Source organism: Apiospora kogelbergensis, assembly GCF_038363985.1.
Source record: "Apiospora kogelbergensis strain CBS 113332 chromosome Unknown utg000016l_segment0_segment0, whole genome shotgun sequence".
NCBI classification, from domain to species: Eukaryota; Fungi; Ascomycota; class Sordariomycetes; order Amphisphaeriales; family Apiosporaceae; genus Apiospora; species Apiospora kogelbergensis.
In genome coordinates this window covers 83232-103784 of record NW_027117433.1, presented here as the reverse complement: position 1 = coordinate 103784, position 20553 = coordinate 83232, and the positions used below count along the sequence as shown (strand labels likewise).

At 53.0% G+C, this 20553-nt stretch overlaps 8 protein-coding genes across 8 annotated transcripts; 5 read left to right on the top strand and 3 right to left on the bottom strand.

Moving 5' to 3' along the window:
* Positions 1-527: 527 nt before the first annotated feature.
* On the bottom strand, positions 528-1022 carry PG998_014871 (uncharacterized protein; the record flags this gene model as incomplete). The annotated part of the gene is made up of 1 exon (XM_066881687.1): positions 528-1022. The coding sequence occupies one exon, from the start codon at positions 1020-1022 to the stop codon at positions 528-530; it is 495 nt and encodes a 164-aa protein (XP_066723232.1).
* Positions 1023-3406: 2384 nt separating this feature from the next.
* On the top strand, positions 3407-5749 carry PG998_014870 (uncharacterized protein; the record flags this gene model as incomplete). The annotated part of the gene is made up of 1 exon (XM_066881686.1): positions 3407-5749. One exon carries the CDS (start codon positions 3407-3409, stop codon positions 5747-5749), a length of 2343 nt encoding a protein of 780 aa, XP_066723231.1.
* Positions 5750-6578: 829 nt separating this feature from the next.
* On the top strand, positions 6579-7048 carry PG998_014869 (uncharacterized protein; the record flags this gene model as incomplete). The annotated part of the gene is made up of 2 exons (XM_066881685.1): positions 6579-6935; positions 6959-7048. The coding sequence occupies 2 exons, from the start codon at positions 6579-6581 to the stop codon at positions 7046-7048; spliced, it is 447 nt and encodes a 148-aa protein (XP_066723230.1).
* Positions 7049-7181: 133 nt separating this feature from the next.
* Positions 7182-8436, bottom strand: PG998_014868 (uncharacterized protein; the record flags this gene model as incomplete). Its single annotated transcript, XM_066881684.1, has 3 exons — positions 7182-7398; positions 7488-7845; positions 8037-8436. The coding sequence occupies 3 exons, from the start codon at positions 8434-8436 to the stop codon at positions 7182-7184; spliced, it is 975 nt and encodes a 324-aa protein (XP_066723229.1).
* A 1285-nt stretch (positions 8437-9721) lies between these two features.
* Positions 9722-11505, top strand: PG998_014867 (uncharacterized protein; the record flags this gene model as incomplete). Its single annotated transcript, XM_066881683.1, has 4 exons — positions 9722-9865; positions 9929-10135; positions 10224-11010; positions 11069-11505. The coding sequence occupies 4 exons, from the start codon at positions 9722-9724 to the stop codon at positions 11503-11505; spliced, it is 1575 nt and encodes a 524-aa protein (XP_066723228.1).
* A 649-nt stretch (positions 11506-12154) lies between these two features.
* On the top strand, positions 12155-13177 carry PG998_014866 (uncharacterized protein; the record flags this gene model as incomplete). The annotated part of the gene is made up of 2 exons (XM_066881682.1): positions 12155-12777; positions 12886-13177. The coding sequence occupies 2 exons, from the start codon at positions 12155-12157 to the stop codon at positions 13175-13177; spliced, it is 915 nt and encodes a 304-aa protein (XP_066723227.1).
* A 243-nt stretch (positions 13178-13420) lies between these two features.
* Positions 13421-15947, bottom strand: PG998_014865 (endocytosis ankyrin repeat Nuc-2; the record flags this gene model as incomplete). The annotated part of the gene is made up of 3 exons (XM_066881681.1): positions 13421-14706; positions 14849-15444; positions 15517-15947. 3 exons carry the CDS (start codon positions 15945-15947, stop codon positions 13421-13423), a joined length of 2313 nt encoding a protein of 770 aa, XP_066723226.1.
* An 857-nt stretch (positions 15948-16804) lies between these two features.
* PG998_014864 (sugar transporter) lies at positions 16805-20526 on the top strand (the record flags this gene model as incomplete). The annotated part of the gene is made up of 12 exons (XM_066881680.1): positions 16805-16883; positions 17490-17630; positions 17686-18342; positions 18446-18539; positions 18773-18833; positions 18901-19111; positions 19169-19192; positions 19246-19608; positions 19665-19794; positions 19856-19880; positions 19942-20006; positions 20094-20526. The coding sequence occupies 12 exons, from the start codon at positions 16805-16807 to the stop codon at positions 20524-20526; spliced, it is 2283 nt and encodes a 760-aa protein (XP_066723225.1).
* Positions 20527-20553: the final 27 nt, after the last annotated feature.

Below are 20553 nucleotides of genomic sequence, written 5' to 3'. Positions count from 1 at the left end.
AAACCAAGGCGAATGACTTTCACACCCAGATTTAATCTAGTAGGGGCGAGGAAGAGTCACAAGGGCCACCTGCACTTCAATGGACGAAGCAGATCACCGGGAAAAGATAGCTACATAAATTAGACAAGTTAAGGTTACAAAGGAGCATTTCCCAATTGAAGCATGACTAGGTCTGTAAAACAACTAAACGAAACAATGTACAGGAAATGCTGGCCTCATACAGTGGGTGCGCGGCGGTACCACGGAACTACTCAATCTGCGGTTGTACCACAAGCCCACCCAGATCTCCATGTTCGCGATCACGGAGGTTATTTCCGTGAAGAGAGCTTCTTCGTCAAACTGGCCCGAAGGAAACATGGTCCCCCCAACGCATTGGCCAAGCCCGGTCATGCGGCGGAGGAAGCCGGGGAAGTCGTAGCAACCCGGAAACCCCTGGAAGCTGTGCCGTTCAATCCAGCAACCCTGAAAGACTGTGAAAGTGACTGTGAGAACTTCCAATCACGAAACCGCGCACGCACTTTTAGGGCTTAGAGCTCACAGTTGGTGGTGCACCGGACTATATTCAACCCGCAATACGGCCCGTAGTGTCTCAAAAGGACGGGGAGGTGGTCGTTGAGTATCTGCCACCAAAGATGTCGCTGCGGGTTCCCTTGAACCAGGTCCTCGTAGAAGGTCCCCATAGTCTTGGCGGGCTGGTCTGTAGTGTCGTCGTCCAGCATGGCTATGACGGTGAAGTGGATGGTGAGATCTACCATAACGTCCTGGTCGACATGGACCCAACTAGAAACGATCATGGCTGAAATGGTCTGGAGAGAGGCCTGCAGGCTATTGGGACTGGTATTTCTGGCCTGGATGAGTTGCTGCTGTGCTGGCTGCGCAAAATACGCCGCTGCGTTGGTGTACACGTGGTGCAGATTGCAAATCCTTTCATCGCGCTTGTAATTCCGATCGTCGTACTTGATAGTGTCGAGGAACCGCGTCACAGCGTCGACAAGTACGATAGGGAAGTTATCATTGTCCATATTGGCACAGCCTGTTCAGGGCAAGAATAGCGAGACGGAACCAACTTGTCACTTGTTTGACTGAAGGTGTAAGTAGGCAAGAGCATGGTGGGATTGGTGATATATTATATCCCTAGGTATCACCGTCCTCGGTTCACAAAACAACCCAGCCCTCGGGAGCAATGCTCCGGGTATCTTTCATTCATGTCAGCACTGTCGCAAGAGGTCCCGTCGTAATCCGTAAAGTTTCCCAAATCTCATCTACTGTAATCGTTATCTTCAGTACAACGAGATAGAATTTCAAACATAAAGTCACTGATTGTGATCCCTGTCTGCAGTGTAACGAGATAAGCTTCAAGACGTAACGTCATTTCATCATACTATGACTTAATCTGACTATGCAACCAAGACCCTCAAGCTGCCGCGATTACCACCCCGTCTAATGTACAAAGCGATCTTCTAAATTTACCCTTGATAGGTCTTCGGGTGATGAGTCTTCCCATCATAGCTTGATACAACACAAAGCTCTGGTCCCTCAAGGGAAGTCTGCTAGAAATCTGAGCCAATCCTCGAAAGTCCCTACGCACTCTGCTTGATGACCAGAAGAGACAAGCATTATTCAGCAACTGTGTCAGTATACACGCTATTCGGACGCAGTCTGGCGATGAGCAGTTGGACCGCTACAAGAGCACCATCGATGACAATAAAGATGATTCGAAAGGAGGGGGGGACTCAACCAAGGAGGGCGAGCAAGTATTACCCAGTCACCTTCAAGTGTGTGTCATCCAAACACAAACTGCCCATGAAATTAACCCGTATCACAACAAACAGAGGTAGAAACAACCTCACCAAGACTTGCAAATCATCCGTCCATTGAAAAGCTCAAACGAATGGGTGTAGTAGTAATAAAGTCAACTACAATTGGATGTATCAAGGGATCGTGCCGTCGCCTGTCCCTCGATCTAGATGCCAGGTCACAATTTCACTTACCACCTTCCGTATTAGCACGAGCGGGAAGCTGTTGTGTGCTAAGCCGCATATAAATAAAAAATTCCAACTGGTTGTTTAGGGCATACCTTTGGTGCATACCATTCGAGGCTTCACCAATCATAAAGTATGCTCCGATTCGAGAGTACTGATGGTGGCATGTCGTGATATAATTGGGGCGCATATACGTAGTAGTGACTGCAGCACGGGATGGATATAGCGCCGATTCGTATTACATTACCTCTGGGTCAGATGGTGATCGGATGCTAAGCCGGCTCCCCTAAGACGGTGACCTTCGCGAGCGCCTTTCCCGATCCGGGTTGGATAAACCATCTTCTTGAGCGTCATGTAGTTGATTGGTGATTGATGAAAATTGAGCAAGTATAGGTCAATCTCTTAATGAAGAGAGGAAGGAGGGAGGGAGGTGTCGAAGAGGGAGGAAGGCGTTGAAGAGATTGGCAATGGAGGCATCGGTGATGTGGGAAAGAGGCGGCTATGCGATTAGGCCTTCTTGAACGATGAGATGACGTCTGTGTGGCCGGTGTACTAGGTTAGGCCGTTGTGTAGTATATACGCTCCAACCCCTTGATTTTATATAGTCGCAATGTACTTATGTGCTATTAGCTGAAACAGAAACGCCAGTTAATTACACCAGAAAGGCTTAGAATGAGCTTTATAGCCGGAGGGTGTAGTTCCATTCGGGGTTATACCCAACCTGAAAGAAAGGGGCGTGATAATAGGATGGAATGATTCCTCAACCATCACTGAGGCATGCATAGCACAGTGAAACGTTCTGGTAGGGTGAGACTCGCAAATGGATGGAATGAGGCAACGAAGCGGGCCACCTCATCGGATGGCATCGGCTCCGAGCTACCTCCTTCTCGAGGCCCAAGGATAGTAAGTTTGGCCCACAGGCTCAGTCGTATTCGCTACCGATGTTGACTTGACTACTAGATGGCAAGGATCCCGTTGGCAGAACTGTTGGGGTTGCCTGGTAGAGAGAATCAATTGGCATGCTAGCATGGACTGACGATAGAAAGTTGGCGGTCAGGGTGTCGCAATGAGCCCGCCCAGCCCCACTAATGATGTTCGTTGGCAGGCTGCTAACCAAAAGAATTTAGGGGAATTTGGAGAAGGTTAGGGGACGATTGGGGAACAATTGGGGGGCAGGAACTGCGTTGGCTAGCGACTTCATTGGTTGGTTCGCCAGCATTTCCCAAAGCAAAGCAAAGTCAACATCAACAATTCAATTGACGACAGGCAGACGAGTCGTTCGATCTTGAATATTGCCATTCGAGACACCCCGACTTTTTATGCGACCAATTGGTGCCGCTCCTACCCCTCAGCTATGCACTATTCTTGGTGTCCGTTCACGATAACCAAAGACAACGTCTCATCTCCGCGATTGAAATGAGAACATGGCTCTCCAGCCGCCTCCCAAGCCAGCCACCACGCGACCCAGGCCGATATCCTTACGCGCCTCGGCCAAGTCACCCTTGACGGCTTCGCAATCCAGCACCACCACGGCCACCGCCGCCTTCAACAATGTCCAGCTTCCAAGCACCGTTTCCTCGAGGATTCTGTTCCTCACCAACTTGCGACTTCTCGACTTGGACCAGGAGGAGGATTGGCCTGACATCACGCCCTCGACCTTCTCCACCAAGGATGCCGTTGTGAACCAGAAGAAGCGCATCCAGGCTGTCGAATGGGCATTATACCAACTGTTCAACCTCTGGGATCCCGAGGAGACGCAGAACAAGCTCCGACCCTTTTACCCTCCTCTCGACCAAGTCCAATCAATCAACCTTCGTGCCGCTTTCACCCGCTGTCTAGAGCAGGCGAAGAAGAATGGCGTCCTTGGTCGCGATGCCGTTATCCGTAAGACGATGCTTGACGAGTGCAAGGGCGAACGATTCGAAGAAGTACTCGCCGTCTTCTCCTCGGCCGTCCTGAAGAAGCTGGTGGCCGAACGCGCCCTTAACGCCGGCCACGACTACCGACCCTCCATTTCCGAAAGCATTGCCATCGAGAACTGGGGCTACAAGGGCGACCGCACCGAGCTCAATGCGCTGCTCCTCGCGCACAAGGCCTCGCTACGATCCCATATACGAGACAAGGATGCGGCGCGAGAACGGTACCGCGATTTCGCACAACTACTGGCGCGGAAAGAGCAGACCATCGCGAAACGAAACGAACAGCTGAAGAGCCTAGCCGAAGATGACCCCAGCAGTCAGCCTACGGATAAGATGAGATACCAAGTGCGCCAGATGCTCAAGATGAATTGGACGGGTAACGAGGAGTGGACTGAAAATATACTCTACGGCGAGAATAGCTCTAGCAAGGCCGGACTACTATCGACCCCCTTCGAGGAGGTGTGGGATGGTGTTCAGAACGGGACACTGGAAGATATCGAGGATCAAAGTATGGGCCTACTTGATCAGCTCGACCAGCGGGTTCAAGTGCAGCGTGCTAGGCTCGAGAAGTGGGATGGGTTTAGGAAGAAGCTATTCGGCAACAAGGCAGCCGAGCCCAGCAAAACATCCGCGCCCGACACCAAGGGCATTGACCTGGGCTTTACCGCGCATCTCAAGTTGTCGGCCGAAACCATGTCGGCCCAAGACGTGGACAAACTGCATCTGCCACCGCCTCCGCCCCAGTACGCACAGATGCTCGAGAGCATGAAGGCAGAGCTCAACAGCGACTTGGCGGGTATCCCCGACTTCGCCAGCTTGGTAACCAACCGATCTACTTCCATCGCATATCGCCCAGAAGAAGAAGAGCCAGAACCGGTGTCCGACCTGGACGAGTGGGAAAAAGAAATCGAACGCGAAACGAAAGCCGCCAAGCCTCCTCCGGCCACCCGTCGCGGGTCCCGCTTGCGCTCACCTAAGCGGCGCCCTGTGGTTCGTACGCGCACATTAAACACCAGACCTGCGATCGAGGAAAGTGACGATGACGAAGATGTCGAGGATGAGGTCGAGCCTCCACGCAGCGAACGACAAGATCCGACATCAAGCAGTCGGTCGTCGGTGACCCCGGAACAAGAGAAGCCTGCAGAGCAAGAGGGGAATATCAAGATGATGCGGTACTCGCCCCCGCTTTCGCCTCCTCGTTCGCAGTCTCCCGAGTTGGTTGGGCCTATGCCAAGGTCCAAGAAGCCAACGGGGGTAGAGCTGACGGCTCCCGATAGAGCGACGTCCCCAACACAGCTCGCGGCTAACCAGATTCTTGCGTCCATGTCCAATGCGTCGCCGTCGCCGCTGAAGAAGCCGCGCCACACATTGTCTTTGACGGAGCGGACGCGCATGTCGATAACTCGAACCCCTTCCTTCGACCCGGACGAGTACGACCACGACACCCAATTGCTATCGCCGACGCCGAAACCGCGAGTCAACATCCAGGCCTTGAGCCACAACACGGCAGAGCCTGGGCCCGAAGAGCCCGAGGACCTCGTCGCGCGAACGCAGCGGTCGATGCAGGGCTACGAAGCCGCGCGGCAGAAGGCGCAGCTGGAGCGCCGGCGGTCGGAGCGCAAGAGCCGCATGGCGTCGCCGCGGAAGGAGAATAGCCACCTGCCCGTCGCCGAGGAGGACGACGTGGGCGAGCAGTCGACGTTCGTCGAGGAGCTCCTGGACAAGGGCGTCGAGGACATGGAGCTCGTCTTCCGGAGCCGGCCCAAGATGCGCACGAGTCCGGCGCCCAGCCCGGGGCGGCGGTGGGACCAGGACTTGTACGAGGACGAGGAGGAATGGATTGAGTGAGTGGGCGAAAAGGGCATGGCACTGGTGTTGGGGATTCTTGGGAGAGGGTACCTATTTAGTATGTAGGACTTGTCATTATCAGATTGATTAGATAACTAATGAGAAGAACGGAAATAAGTCGAAATACGCTATGTCGTCTTGCTGCTGCGTGCGGCTAACCGGCTCTGCTGTGCTATCATCGGGTAGCTATCCGAAAAGCAAGCGGGTCTGTCAGAGAGCGCTTTGATGAAGTCTAGTCGCAATCCAGGATAGGTCCACTCACATCTCATCTAGGTTGGACGGGGAAGGGGCCCGGTCGGGAGTCTATTCTTAGCATTGAGGTTAATTCGACGTGTCTGTAAGTTGATGTTTGTTTCAGTGATCTCGACGTCCTTGGAGACAGGCACTCTTGTACCAAATGCTTATGAAAGGTAATTTCCCAATCCTAAAAGGTAATGCCAGCTATAGTCACTACGTAGTTGGCAAAAGATACAGTTCGGGGTAACTTAGAAGCCCGACGGTTATTTCAATTATACGCACTCTCGATCACGCTGTATCCGTTAGCATATGGAGAGAGGACTGGATTGCACGCACAGCAACATCGCCTGTAGGATGCGATCCTTCAACACTTGGCTCAGTGAACATACGAGGGCGGGGCACGTAGCATTCGGTCACGCCACTCTGGATCGAAACTGCCATCTTGGCCCTAGATCCACTGATTCTTCCCCATGGAGTCAAACCCATGCCAGCTGCCAACCGATAAATATCGACATCAGTGGCAAAGGCTCCAATACCAACATTGATACCTGACCAGAAGCATCAGTACTCCAACTCCAACTCCAATCGAACCATGTCGTCCCCCAACGCCTTCCCCGACCGCCACCACATCCACGCCGTCTTCGCCCACTTCCTGGAGCCGAAGCAGGGCGTGCTCAAGTTCCTCGAGCACGTCGACGACGCCGTCGACTTCGAGGTGACGGGCCACTCGCGCTTCGCGGGCCGCTGGCGCTCCAAGCAGAGCTACTACGACGCGACGTGGGCGCACGTCGACGCGCTGCTGGCGGCGCCGGGCTACCGGCTGCAAGTGCCGGGAGGCGCGGGGGGCATCGTCGTCGACCCGGAGACGGGCTGGAGCGCCGTGCAGATGCGCACCGTCGACGTCGCGACCAAGAGCGGCGTGCCGTACGACCAGCACTATTCGTGGCACGTCCGCTGGAATCGCGAGGGAAGATCGTGGAGGTCAAGGCGTTTATGGATTCGGATCAGCTGGAGAAGGTCCTGGGTGGGGAGATGCGGCGGTTGGGGATTTCGCCTGAGTAGAGGGTGGGGACTAGGGTGGGAAATCCAGAATATATCATATCTATAACTGGCTTTGGTCTATCCAATTGTACAGAGGCATTTCCAAAAATGTGTATACAAGTTAAATTACAAGGAACATACTACCAAATGTATATCATCCAGCGTCATGGCGCACATCCCACTCCACCCTTTTGGTGATGATGCGCTCCTGGCTACTTGAGCGGTTGAGACTGTTTTGCTCCTCCTCCAACGTCGCGTCACCAAGGTGGGTACCGCCGTGTGAAACCCGCGCCTGGTGGTGCACATCGTCTGGGCGCAGCGACAGCTCTCGGCCACTGTTGCGATTATGGCTGCTGCTCGATGCGAGCGACCTATCGTTGATATCACGATTCATATCCTTCCCCCGCCGCCGCTCCGACCGCTTACGATGGTGCTCCCGCCGAAAGTCCGCAACGCGTACGCGCGAGTGTCTCCCGCGCGGCTCGGCGCCGGCAGGGCGAAGCCGCAGTCGATGGACCTCATGAAGGTGCGCAGGTTGGGGATGGAGGCGCTCGTGAGCGAGACGACCAGGGCGGCCTGCTGGAGGACCAGGCTGTCGGCCACGGCGAGCTGGGCATCGGCGGACGCGGCTGCGGCCCGGAAAGTCGACAGGCGGAGGACGGCCAGGGGGACGATCAGGAGGCGGAAGCTGAAGCCCAGGGCTACGGTGAACCGGACGCCTTTGGTCAACTTCAGGGGCGCCGTTACCCAGATGGGCACCACGCAGATTAACACGTCGGTGATGATATCCGGGATCGTAGCCCCAACATGCGGTTGTACTGCGAATCGGGGTTTTGGTTAGAGGGGAAGCAAAGCTATTGAGTTGACAACCGTGGAATGCTTACCATGCCAGGACATTGTTGGCTGCCTTCTGATGATAGGATTGTGGCTGCCTCGCAGCCTGCAGAGAGTGCAATCACAGAGGCAATACACGCTATGGCACTGATGATTGTCAACACTACGCATGCACGGTAGCCACCCGCTGTCCCGGTTCCTGGGCTGAACACTCGCAGCATCAACGCCAGCACCGAGCACTTGGAAAGGCCCAAGACGACGAATCCCAGGAGCTGTGCAGCGAAGAATGACTGGCTGATGGCAGGACCATTCGTAGGGTCGGTGATGGCGTTCGATTTGGCCAGTCCGGAAGAGAGGCCCCAAAATACGGGAATCGCCTGAAGTAAGTGGAGGACAGTGGCAATGGCGATCAGGGCATCATCCCAGCCGTAGACACGGAACTTGATCCAGCCTCGGAGCACACATATCATCGCCGTGTAGATGATGCCGATGATTGTAACGATCCAGACATAGCCTGCATTGTCAGTCTCAGTGATGGGGGAAAAGCGCGTTGAGTTGGTGATTTCATCGCTCATACTGTTATGAGCAGATCCAATTGCTATGGGGATAAATACTGGTTGAGGCAAATTGCGTTTCGGAGAGAGAGCGAATCCTTTGGTTGATAGATTTGCTCATAAAAACCTTCCAGGCGATTGGGTCTAATGGCCACTTGGTTGTGTGCGCTGATTTGAAGAGTCACATTTATAAGGTTTAGTTTCTGTTGGGCTCAGGCCTTAACATTGAACCAAAGAGAAGAAAAAGTATGAAGAAATATTCTATATCATGATGCTCTAAAAGCCGAATGTTAGAAAAGTTGTCTGAGATCGATATGCATGTAGACGATTGACAGGAAGAAGAACTGAATATGTATGTTGGATCTTATTACTGCAGTCTGCCTCTTATTTGTGTGATTCTACGAGATCAATCTGCCATCGTGCTGGGCGGTTTGGCTCCGAGCCGAATGTCACGTAAAAAAACTCTTTAATTTGAAAAGAGGCGACTGACTGGGGGTTTGGTAGGTCAATGGTTTGTTGCTGTTGGCTCTTTTGGTTCTGCTTGAGGGACCTGTAATAAGTACAAACTCGGCCCATGGCGTCGCCAGGACAAATTGCACGGATGCAAAATTGAGGAGGAATCCGGATCAGCAAGTGAGAGAATTTCGCAGAATATCAGATACGCAGCCATCGATTGACAGGGTGTAGCAAACCACGACAATCAATGGGACGGGTAGGGTAGGGTTTCTTGTAAGGATGTCGGCTCACCAGTGACACTTAAGCGAGCCTTTCCAAGTAAGGGAGATCTCTTCCTCATGCGACGGAAGCAAGCGGAAGGTGGTACTCGTAATTTGGGAAAAGCCCGATTCGTCACCACCGACGAACATGGCTTCTGCCGTCGGCAATGTTGCACCCTAGCCGGGGCTCTGGCGGGGGAGCCAGGGAGCAAATGCACTCACTGGTAACGGCCAGACGGGCGCAATATCGGTTGCATTATCACAGGACATGGCCATTGACAGCTCATCTACCCCTTACGTTCAATCGCACATATTTGCCCTGTGTCGGGCCGCAAACCATTGGTCTCAGCTCCTCCGCAGCCCCATGCTACGACGTTCCAGGCTCTTTCTGCGAACGGAGGATATGGAACGATGCGAATGATATTGCGTTACAATATGACTTGGGGTCTTCCAGAAAGAACGTTTTCCCTTTCCTCCTTCAATTGGGTATTCATTTGTCACAGAAACTCACTGTGTCTCTTATATTCCAAATTCCAAGTACACTTTCCACCCTACACCCCTTATTGTAAATATCATCAAAGCGTCTTAAGATGGCACTGAACGGCAAATCCACCGACACAAAGAACGACCCTTCCACAACTGACATCGAGCTGGACGATGTGGCTGATCCGACGGACGGGAATGCGCAAGACCGCCGTGACATGACGCGCATGGGAAAGGCGCAAGAGTTAAAGGTCGGCAATGCAACACAGTCCCGACGAAGATGCCATATTCGACAGGATGACTGACAAGACTAGCGAAACTTCAAATTCCTATCCATATTCGGCTTCTCCATGATCCTCATGCAGGCATGGGAGTCGGTACTGGCCATAGGATCTATCGGCCTCACCAATGGCGGCACGGCCGGATACATCTGGACGTTCCTGGTCTGCTGGATCGGCTTCGGGTTTGTCAACACGTCCATGGCGGAGATGGGCTCCATGGCGGCGACCACGGGTGGTCAGGTACGGCTCCTCCTTTTTTTTTGTTTCATGTCAATGTCTGTTCCGTTTCCTGCGAGAGCAATACTAATGATGCTTCGCGCCGGATTAGTACCATTGGGTATCCGAATTCGCCCCGCGAAAGCATCAGAAGTTCCTGAGCTACGTCATGGGTTGGATGTGCGTGCTATCGTGGCAGACCGGCTGCGCATCAAGTGCGTACATTTCCGGCGGCCAGATCCAAGGCTTGATCGCACTCAACTATGAAAACTACCAGCCACAAGGGTGGCACACGACTTTATTGGCGATCGCCATCGCTACCTTCTCCGTCTTCTTCAACGCCGCGCTGGCGAGGAAGCTGCCCCTGGTAGAAGCCGGCCTCCTCAGCATCCACGTGTTGGGCTTCGTCGCCATCATGGTCGTGCTCTGGGTCCTCGCGCCCCGCACGCCCGCGTCCGAAGTCTTCACCAACTTCAACGACGGCAACCACTGGGGCAGCATGGGCCTCAGCGTCATGATCGGGAGCATGGCCTCGGTCTATCCTCTGCTCGGGGCCGATGCGGCAGTCCACATGTCGGAGGAATTGCAGGATGCGGGTCGGACGCTTCCGCGCTCGATGATCTGGACGACTTTCTTTAACGGTGCTTTTGGCTGGATCATGCTAATCACTTTTTGCTCCTGCCTCGGAAAGGTGGAGGATGTCCTGAATTCGCAGGCTGGTATCCCTTTCTTGGCCGTCTTTGAAAATGCCACGCAGACGAAAGGTGGCGCCACGGCGATGAGTGTCATTATCGTCATCATGACCATTGCCGGAAATCTTACTGGTGTCGCTACAGCATCCCGACAGCTATGGGCGTTCTCCCGAGATCAAGGAATACCCTTTTCTTCTTATTTCGCATGTAAGTGACATTTAAGACTGCCTCTAGTTACTAAAGCTAACGATGGCGGCCCCTTGAGATGTCCATCCTGGACTCAATCTGCCGATCAATTCGATCACCATGACCCTGGTAGTTACCATTCTGTTGACTTTGATCGCCATCGGGTCGGATGTGGCGCTCAATTCTCTTACGTCGCTGGGCACCAACGCCATCTTGTCAAGTTACATGTGCAGCATTGGCTGCATAACCTGGCGTCGTCTCACCAACCAGCCGCTCCTCCCCAGCCAGTTCTCTCTCGGAAGATGGGGATTGGCCATCAATGTCATTTCTATGATGTTCTTAGCCACCATCTTTATCTTCGCCTTCTTTCCACCGGGGCCGAACCCGGCACTAGCAGATATGAATTGGAATGTCCTCATTTACGGCGTCGCGGTCGTCGGCTCACTGCTTTACTATGCATTTTCAGCCAGGAAGCGGTACGTTGGACCTGTTGAGTATGTACGGAAGCTAGATTGAAAGAGGACTGGCAATAATGCCTTTTGTTATGATCAAATCAAGCTCGCATCTTCATTTCGCGTAACTGTCCTCGCCACTTAGCCTAAAAAGGGGCAATCTGTTTCGAACTCAGACATGCATGAAATAGCGTCCATCGAGCTTGTCAACCCGCGGAGGAGACGGATACTGTTTTCCGTACTGTCGCATTGCTGGTACAGTGCCATGAACGATGCCGCATTAGGTGGTCGCATGCACTCCAACAAATTGGCCAATGGAAGAAAAAGAAACATTTGAAGGCATTTCCAGGCAGCTGGACGCTAGGTGTGGGTGGCATGCATGGTGACTTGCATTGCCTGCTTAATGACTAACTCGGTGGGCGCAATTGCAGAAGGTGAGGTGCCTTGCAATACGCCATATCGAGTGAAACAATGCCGGGTATCTCCTGAGCTACCGAAATATCGTCTGCCAATATCTACATAGGATGAAGTCGAATTTGGCTTTAGGGAGTAAAGACGCCTAAAGCACTGGCGTCATCCTTTCTAGTGGGTGCGTGGGGCTGGCCGAGAGGGGCAGATCGGGCGAGTCTTCAATTTAACAACTGCGCGAGACACGGCTCGGCTCGTTGCTGCATCCCTGCCTGTACACACACGTTCGGATTGACTCGCCTATCATGTCGTCTTCAGCCGCTACAACTTTCCCTACCACTGTCCATCCGTTCCAGTCGCCCACACCACACAACACCGCATTCGAGACCGGTCCAGCGAACGCCCAAAACGCCCTTGTTTTCATTGGCGGCCTGGGCGATGGCCCCTTTACCGTGTACTACCCGCGGGCGATTTCCTCGGCATTTTCCGACCATGGAGACGCCCAGCCGCTGAGCTACTCGCTCTTTGAATTCCGCCTGGCGAGCTCCTTCACTCAGTTCGGCTTCAAGCGTCTGTCCGATGACGTAGCCGACATAGCCGCGCTGGTGCACTATCTCCGCTCCATCGGCAAGCAGAAGATTGTGCTCATGGGTCACTCGACGGGAACCCAAGACTGCATGGAGTACGTCTCGCCTGCGTACCCAGACATCCCACCCGTCGACGGTTTCATCCTCCAGGCGCCCGCCTGCGACCGGGCGGCTCTGCTGATGGCCATGGGCGCCGAGAAGTTGGAGCAGAGTGTTCAGAAGGCGCGGGACCTGATCGCTGCTGGCAAGGGCCAAGAGCGCATGTCGACTGATATTGTCCCCCCGGGCGTCTTCGATGTTCCTATCTCGGCTGATCGTTGGTATTCTCTGGCCGCCAAGGAGTAAGTACTACCCCGCACTTTCGCATTTACCTCTCCATCCATACAGACATGCTCTAAAGCATGTGAGAGCTCTGCTGACGTGGTGTCTACCGTTTCTCTCGCGTACAGCGGTGGCGATAACTACTTCGACCCAGAGTACACGCAGGACGAGGCACGTGCTTACTGGCAGCGTTTCTCAAAGCCCCTGCTGATCTTGCACTCGGGAGAGGACGAGTACGTCCCAGCAACTGTCGATAAGGAGGCCCTGATCCGCCAGTGGAAGGGGCTGTGCCGGGAAGGCGTCGCGAGCGACCTGTCTGGGGTCATCCCAAACGCGGACCACCGCGTCGAGCAGCCGCCTGGGGAACCTGAGAAGTGGCTCGTGAACACTGTCGTCAAATTCTTGAAGGACAGTGTATGAATTATATGATGCACCAACGAACGAGCTGGGCCGGGAAGTTTTATTTGATTTCAATTGATGATGCAAAAGTAAGCACCTTTGCTAATTTCGGACGCAACCAACAAGACCACACCAATATTACAATGACAATTACATATTCCGTTACCCATCATAACTCATTATCATAAGAATCATCTCCACTAAATCAAATACTACATATACAATCATATCCTACAGATGCATCCGACGGCTCGCTCCTGGTTTTTAGCTTGAGCGGCGCCACCAGTGACTACGCCCAGAGCCCTGGGCGGACGGCGCGCGCGACGTGAGTGCCGTCGACGAGGTTCGACCGATTCTCGACGTCAAGGTACTGCCGCTGGAGGTCCCAGTGCGAGGCGGAGGCTCGCTTTGCACTGACAATCCGCTTCGCACGGACATGAGGCTCTTCCGGCGATGCTGCTCCAGCGAGCGCAGGCTGCCACGGAGCAGGTGGTTGATCTCGGAAGTAGGCGGGCTCAGCCGAGCGTAGTCCAGGGCGCTGCGACGGGTAGCGTCTGTCTTGTTCGGATCGGCGCCCTTCAACCTTAGCGCCAAAACGACGTCCGTGTGGTTGCGCCGCGTCGCCGCGATCAGTGGCGTCTCCCCCTGGTGCCCCGGCAGGTTGGGATCGGCCCCGTGCTCGAGCAGCGATTTGACGAGTTCCGCGTGGCCGAGGGAGCATGCTGAGCAGAGCGGTGTGTGCTTGTGTGTGTCGGACGTGTTTGGATTTGCGCCGGATGTAAGCAGAGTTTCGGCGATGAGGAGCCTCTTGTCGAGGCGATCTTTCGCATCCACTGTCGCGTGCAGAGCGGTCTTCTGGTACAGGTTTGTGACGTTGACATTTGCGTTGCGCTCGTTGACAAGAAGGTCAACCATTTCTGTGTTCCCCGCTTCGCAAGCCAGGTAGAGTGCCGTCTTGCGATCCTTATCCTTTATCTCCAGAAGAGAATCGGACTCGACGCCCAATAAGAGCTTGGCGACGTTGACTCCGTTGTGCACGTCTGCACTCTGAACCCAGTGGAGTGCCGTTCGGCCCCTTTTCGCATCGGCACACTCGACAGAGGCTTCGTGCGCAAGTAGCATCCGAACTGTCTCTTCATTCCCGCTTCGAGCAGCCTCCATCAGTGGTGTTGATGCTACGTCTCGCCCCACATTGACATCCTCTACTTCCCTCAACATTTCCTCCAGGATATCCTTCTTTTCATATATGGCAGCAAGGTGAAGCGAAGAAAGGCCTGCCACTGGCTTATCAAAGCGGAAGTCCAGCGATTTTACGTCCAACTTGAGGTGGAGGTCAGCAGGTTTCATGGCCACTGCTGTTTTGTCCGGCCACACTCCGAGGATCGTTGCAAGATTGTCCTGTCCGCACCAGGTCAATGCGGGTGACATTGAAGGCTCGAACCTTCGGGGCCAATCTGGAGGGATATGGACGGGAGCGGGTTGTGTCTCCAGCTCCTCCACAAGCTCTTGTGGGATAGCCTTCTGGAAATCAGACGCCTCCGAAACTTCGCCTATTGCCTTGAGCAGGCTTATGAGGAGCTCCCCGACTGTCAAAGTGATCTCCCCAAGGGAATGGCCGTAATGTTTGCAGTTTCAACATCAACATTTCCAGGCTTCTGTAGAGCACAGTCCGAGCCCTTGCTCGGTCCTTACTCCGCTCCGCGTCGGCAAAGTGTCCGATCCGCTGGCTATCCATATACAGCCGTGCCAACTTGGATCCTAGCCGCCCTAGGCGCTCGGGAGATACATAGGCGTCTTCTTTTCTCGATTCCATTTCCCAAAGAAGTTCGATCATATGAAGGGCTGTATCCTGCAATCGTATCGTGGCGCAGCGGATCAAGAGATCGGCTCGGTTCTCGTCATGTTTCGTAGTCTCTTCTCCAGGTGGCAACTCAACATTTGACGCCTTGAGAAGCATGCCTTTAGCCTCGAGCTCTCCCATTGTGTCCTGCTGAGGTTGGGTCGATGGCCGTACTCTTCTGATAATTCTCTGGAGGACCTGAGGAAGGTCAGCGGAGCCTGATGGTGATACCCGAATCTCTTCCATTCGTCCCATGATTGACTCATTGTCAGGATCGTAGACGGATTTCTCTTTGAAGGCAACCTGACGAAGGTGTTGACGATATTCCTGGAGACGATTATAGTCGAAAACTTCAAGGGTTTCGGGGGTATAAGGGGGTACGGCATCGAGTCTCTCTATCACCATTGTCATTTTGTCGATTTTGCCGTGGATTGAAGAAATTTGCCGACTAGCAGAGAATCCACGTTAGCAGGCTGCCGGGTACAAGAGAGTGTAGATAGAGAGTAAAGGGCCTACGTACGACTTGATTTGGCTCAAGGCAAGCTGAGATATTTGCATGTAGTGGTCCAGGAATGTTAGCTGCCCCTTGATGACTTTCTCATTGAATTTTGTTGTCAAAGCGGCTTTGGCCTTCCTTATTACTCCGGCATCCTTGGTTAACTGTGGAAGCTGTAACTGGAGCTTCTCCAGCAAAGCTTTGCAATGCCGACCAGATTCAGACACGACAACGACGAGATCATCAGATTCGCTCAAGCCCTGCTCTTTGATGTTAGCCTGGATATCCTTGTATACGCTGGCGATGCCATCTATGGCGCCCTTGAAATGTTCAAGCCTTGTTTTTATTCCATAGGCGTCATCGGTGATATCTGAAATCAAATGAACAAGTCCTCGGCTGAAGTTGGCAATTTCTATGCTGGCGGCGACGGCGCCAATAATATCTAACCCAGACATAGTCGCGAGGATGTGGATGCGATGCAATGATACGTCGAGGGATAACTGGGACGGACTAGGAGATACAGAGTAATAGATGGTTGAGTAGGGTCCCGCTCTACCCCAGACTTTGTAATCGACAGGTCGCAGAACGCTCCAGGTTCCTGTAGGCAGCCAACGGTAGTAACTGCGTGACCGGGATCAGTGGAAATCAGAACATGCAAACGCTAGAGCGGTTGGCTTACTTTTACGACGCCGTATTCCACTTCGCCCAGCCAACCTCAGCCTGCCTAACATCCCTGTGCGTTTCACGCCCGATGTACCTCCTTCCAGCGTCATCTCAATTTATTACCTGGGCAAAACCTCTCGGTGTACCGGTCTAGGCTTCTGTTTCTCTTAGTTGCCTCGCCGCAGCCTGGTCGAATATTGGTATCTTGCATCAAGACTGACCCGTCACATGTAGCCAAGTCTCGGCAGGCGGGAAGTTGGGGCCTCCCACCAGAATCCCACCAGTATCCCAACAGAACTCCCAAAAGGACAATGCAGTTGGAGAGGGCAGCTGCAGTCTTCGTAGATTAGTGACGCCATTATACCGCACCTCGCTGCTGGCTGTGCCGTACACGATACTTTCAGGTACCACAGCCTTATTCAATTCGTTGGGTTTCGCTCCTCATCACCATTGCCCCCCACCTTTTCGCGCTTCCATCATTACTTCTTCCTAGCATTATCATTTCCAAATCGAGGTCAAACATATATCCTAGTGTACCTCCATCTCGGTTATCTGTGGCCTCCCCAGTTTTTTTCCGAAACTGGAGCTTGAGAACAGCAATCGTGACGACGGCCACCGGCGCAAACTCAACCTGCCATATTGACACGAAATGGATTTGTGGCTCAAGTACTCAATGGTATCTATCGAACACAGTAGCGCAGAACATGCGGCTGAGCAACTTGGCGTACGTACGTAGGTCAGTACGACCAATCTGCGGAGGTGCTTAGCCAAGCCCGCCCCAGCTCTTCCAGCTCCAATCAGAGCTTTGCCGCGTTCAATGGTCGCTTTAGGCACCCCAATCCTTCTCGTATTCATGCAAGATGCACGTGGCATGGTATTGTACTCGGGGTAGGTCACTCCCTGTGCCGCCATGGAAAAGCACAAGGACGAAAGTGAAGGAGGTGCGCGGAAGAGAGACGAGGCTTTCCTGACAGCCGGCAAGGTTGATTTGGACTTGACCGGCCGCGACCCGTGTTTGGTTCACTGCCATCGTCTCGTCAGCTTATAAAACCAACTTGCTAGTTGAAGCCCGCACACTCCATACTACCGCCATTCGAAAGTTGAGGCGTATGATCATATCCAAAATTCATATGGTCAATTTGACTCATGATTGGCACTTGATTCTCTTTAGCTTTGGTCAGTCATGGTCAATTATTCAGGCGGCCAGTACCTTGGCCATCGTGGGAACAGGGGGACCCATCATGATCAAATCCCGGACAGTCTTGGTTCGTCTGCAATCTTTCTGGCCATTTTTGCGATCCGTCACCTTGAACCTCTTAGCTAATATGATCCAGCACTTATGAATGATAATGAGCTGAGAGAAGATGCTCGTAAATTCGCCCAAACCAAGCTGGGCATGAAAGGAAGCCCTGAGGGAGATGAGATGACCGAAAGCTTGTCCGAGCCGCTTTCGTTGCTCGGGATGCCAACAGTACGTACGCCTCGGGATGCACCTCTATTATATGAACACTAGATTCCGCTATCACTCAGCTTTCGTACTAGCACTGATCTTGGGAGTAGCCTACAACCGAGTGGCTCACAACGAGCATGATTCCGTGCGGAATCCACTCCAGGTAACATTGCGAGAGGAAGAGAAGGAGGCTTTGAGGAACGAGCGAGACAAGCTATTCTCTGAACGAGATATCATGAAAGTCACCGTGGTCGTGTGCATGGCTGCCTTCCTACAGGGTCATGTGCAGGCTTCTTTCAACTCATCGTCCCTATTCCCGGCACATCTCGGCGCAGTAAGTATTTCCGGCAGCCACAAACTCCAATCTATCGTTGAAGCCGAACGCAATGCGACCTCGCATAATATGCCCGCACTCAATATACCCGCACTCAATGGAACCGCACTCAATGGAACCGCACTCAATGCAGACGCAAGAAATACAGACACAAGCATTGAAACCTGGGCGCTTGGTGGTCTCAATGCTATTCCATGGTTCACGGCAGCTCTCCTCGGATGCTCGCTTGCTCCAATTGTCAATAACATCTTTGGCCGGAAAGGGGCCATAGCCATATCGGCTTCCCTTATCTTGATCAGCTCTATTGCCTCAAGCCTCATTCCCCTCGTGAGGTATCCGTATATAGATACGTGGAATCAACGCTGGTGGATTCTTTTCAGTTTCCGTATTATTAACGGAATTGGTCAGTCTTCACCGCGCCTTGCCCCTTTCCCACTGTGGATATCCTCAAGGAAATATGCGCTGTCCTATATCTCAATTTTTTGTCTGACCAAATTCATCTTCAGGCATGGGCATCAAGGCCGTTAGTACCCCTATCCTCGCATCTGAAACGGCCATCAGGTTTTGGCGGGGTTCCTTTCTTCTGGCTTGGCAACTTTGGTAAGAACATCAACACTTTATGAATCGGCCTCGTATCTAGCTAACGTTCCCCTAAGGGTGGCATGCGGTGTAATGGTTGGCCTACTTCTCAATCTCATTTTCGCGGCTAATATCAAGTCAACCGATATTGTTGTGAGTTTGATGCTCGGGTCTCCGCTTATCCCGGCGGTACTTCTTCTCGTCGTCCTTTGGTCCTGTCCGGAAAGTCCTAGATACTACATGCGGCTCAATAGCACGAACTATGACCCGATGAAGGCCTACGAAGAGTTGAAGAAGATAAGAGGCGCATGCGAAGTAAGAGGCCACGCATACCCTTCGTGACAGCTACAGACGAGTTGGACTAACGATTTTATTACTTTAGCTGCTTGCTCTGAAGGACATATACCTCCTCCATAAGACAATCGAAGAAGAACACCGCATGCAACAAAGCTATGCACCACAACAGGAAATGGGGAAAACATCTCGTCAGAAACACACGTCGTGGGCGTTGTTTGATTTGTTCACCCAAAGGCGACTACGAAATGCCTTGGTCAGCGCCTCGACAGTCGCGCTGTCTCAGCAGCTTTGTGGCAGTGAGTTGCGACTCCATGCAACTTTAATAAGGATTACGCCATTCTAATGTGAATCAGTTAACGTGTCTGCCTTCTACTCAGGTACTTGGTACTGCCGATCCACCAGTTTGGAAATGGGAGCTTACGATACGTAGGATCGCTATTCGCGGCCGTTCTCGGAAATGGAGATGACAAGATTGTCACCGCTCTTGGGCTGAGCTTTGGCTTTGGTAATACACACTATCTCGTTGAATGTCTAGATACTCAAACATGGTGGCAGCTAACGATCTCCATTTTAGGGGCTGTTAACTTCTTCTGCGGACTCCCAGCGATCAAAACTATTGACACACTGGGAAGACGGAAGTGGCTAATCTCAACACTTCCTCTCATGTGTATTTTTATGGCAGCAGCCGCGTATTCCTTTCCGATACCGTATAAACAGGAGAAAGATCTGCCTCAAAAAGCAATAACTGCGCTGGACACCAATACCATCCGTTTAGTTGCTACGATGTTATACTGTAAGACAATACCCTGCACGAGCTTATATGATTCTAATATTAATTGAAAACTTTAGTACACGCTGCTGCTTACTCCCCCGGTCTAGGTAAGCGAACGAAGCCCCAACTATCTTGCGTTACCTGTTTCACCTTTACCTGGACTGACAGCTTTACAGGTCCGATTCCATTCACGTTGGCATCTGAGAGGTACGTCTGGAACCCCAAACGGCCCTTAAATAAGTGCCACGATGATACTGATCTTCGCCAGCTTTCCGCTGTCTCACCGAGAAATTGTAAGCATTACCACATTTGCCACCCAGTGAAAAGAACTTGCCACTGACACCTGATATCAAGGGATGCGCATGTGTCATATCCGTTAACCTGTTCTTTGCCGGTCTACTGTCCATCTTCTTCCCATAGTGAGTAGGAACCTTTTACACACGCCCACCGTTTCTGTCTGGCAAATCAGGTTTGCACAGCTCATACTAACGACATGACCCTTGTAGCATCAGCGCCGAAAAGGCCTTGACGACCCCTGGCAGTCTGGGCCTCTTCAGTGGCCTCACGCTCCTGGCGTGGGTGCTGGTGTACTTCCTGGTCGAAGAGACGCGTGAGCTCTCGCTTGAGAACCTGCACGACGTCTTCAGCGTACCCAAGCGCGACTTCGTCCGCCTCAAGTACCGCCGCCTGGTGTACCTGGGGCGGCGGTACCTGCTCCGCGACACGCGCGCCCAGGACCCGTCGGCGGTACAGGAAGACGAAAACGAGGGGGCGTCGATGTCAATTGTCATGGATGACTACGCCATTTCGGCCGGGAGGGGGTCGGCGGAGATGGGACAGGGCGGTGGCAGTATGGTTGCGTCGCGCCCAGGGTCTCATGTCGAACCCCACGCCTCCGCGGGTTTGGTCCACAGAGACGAGAGGGAGAGGGAGAGATAGAGTGGGTGCCTACCGAGAACGGGAATA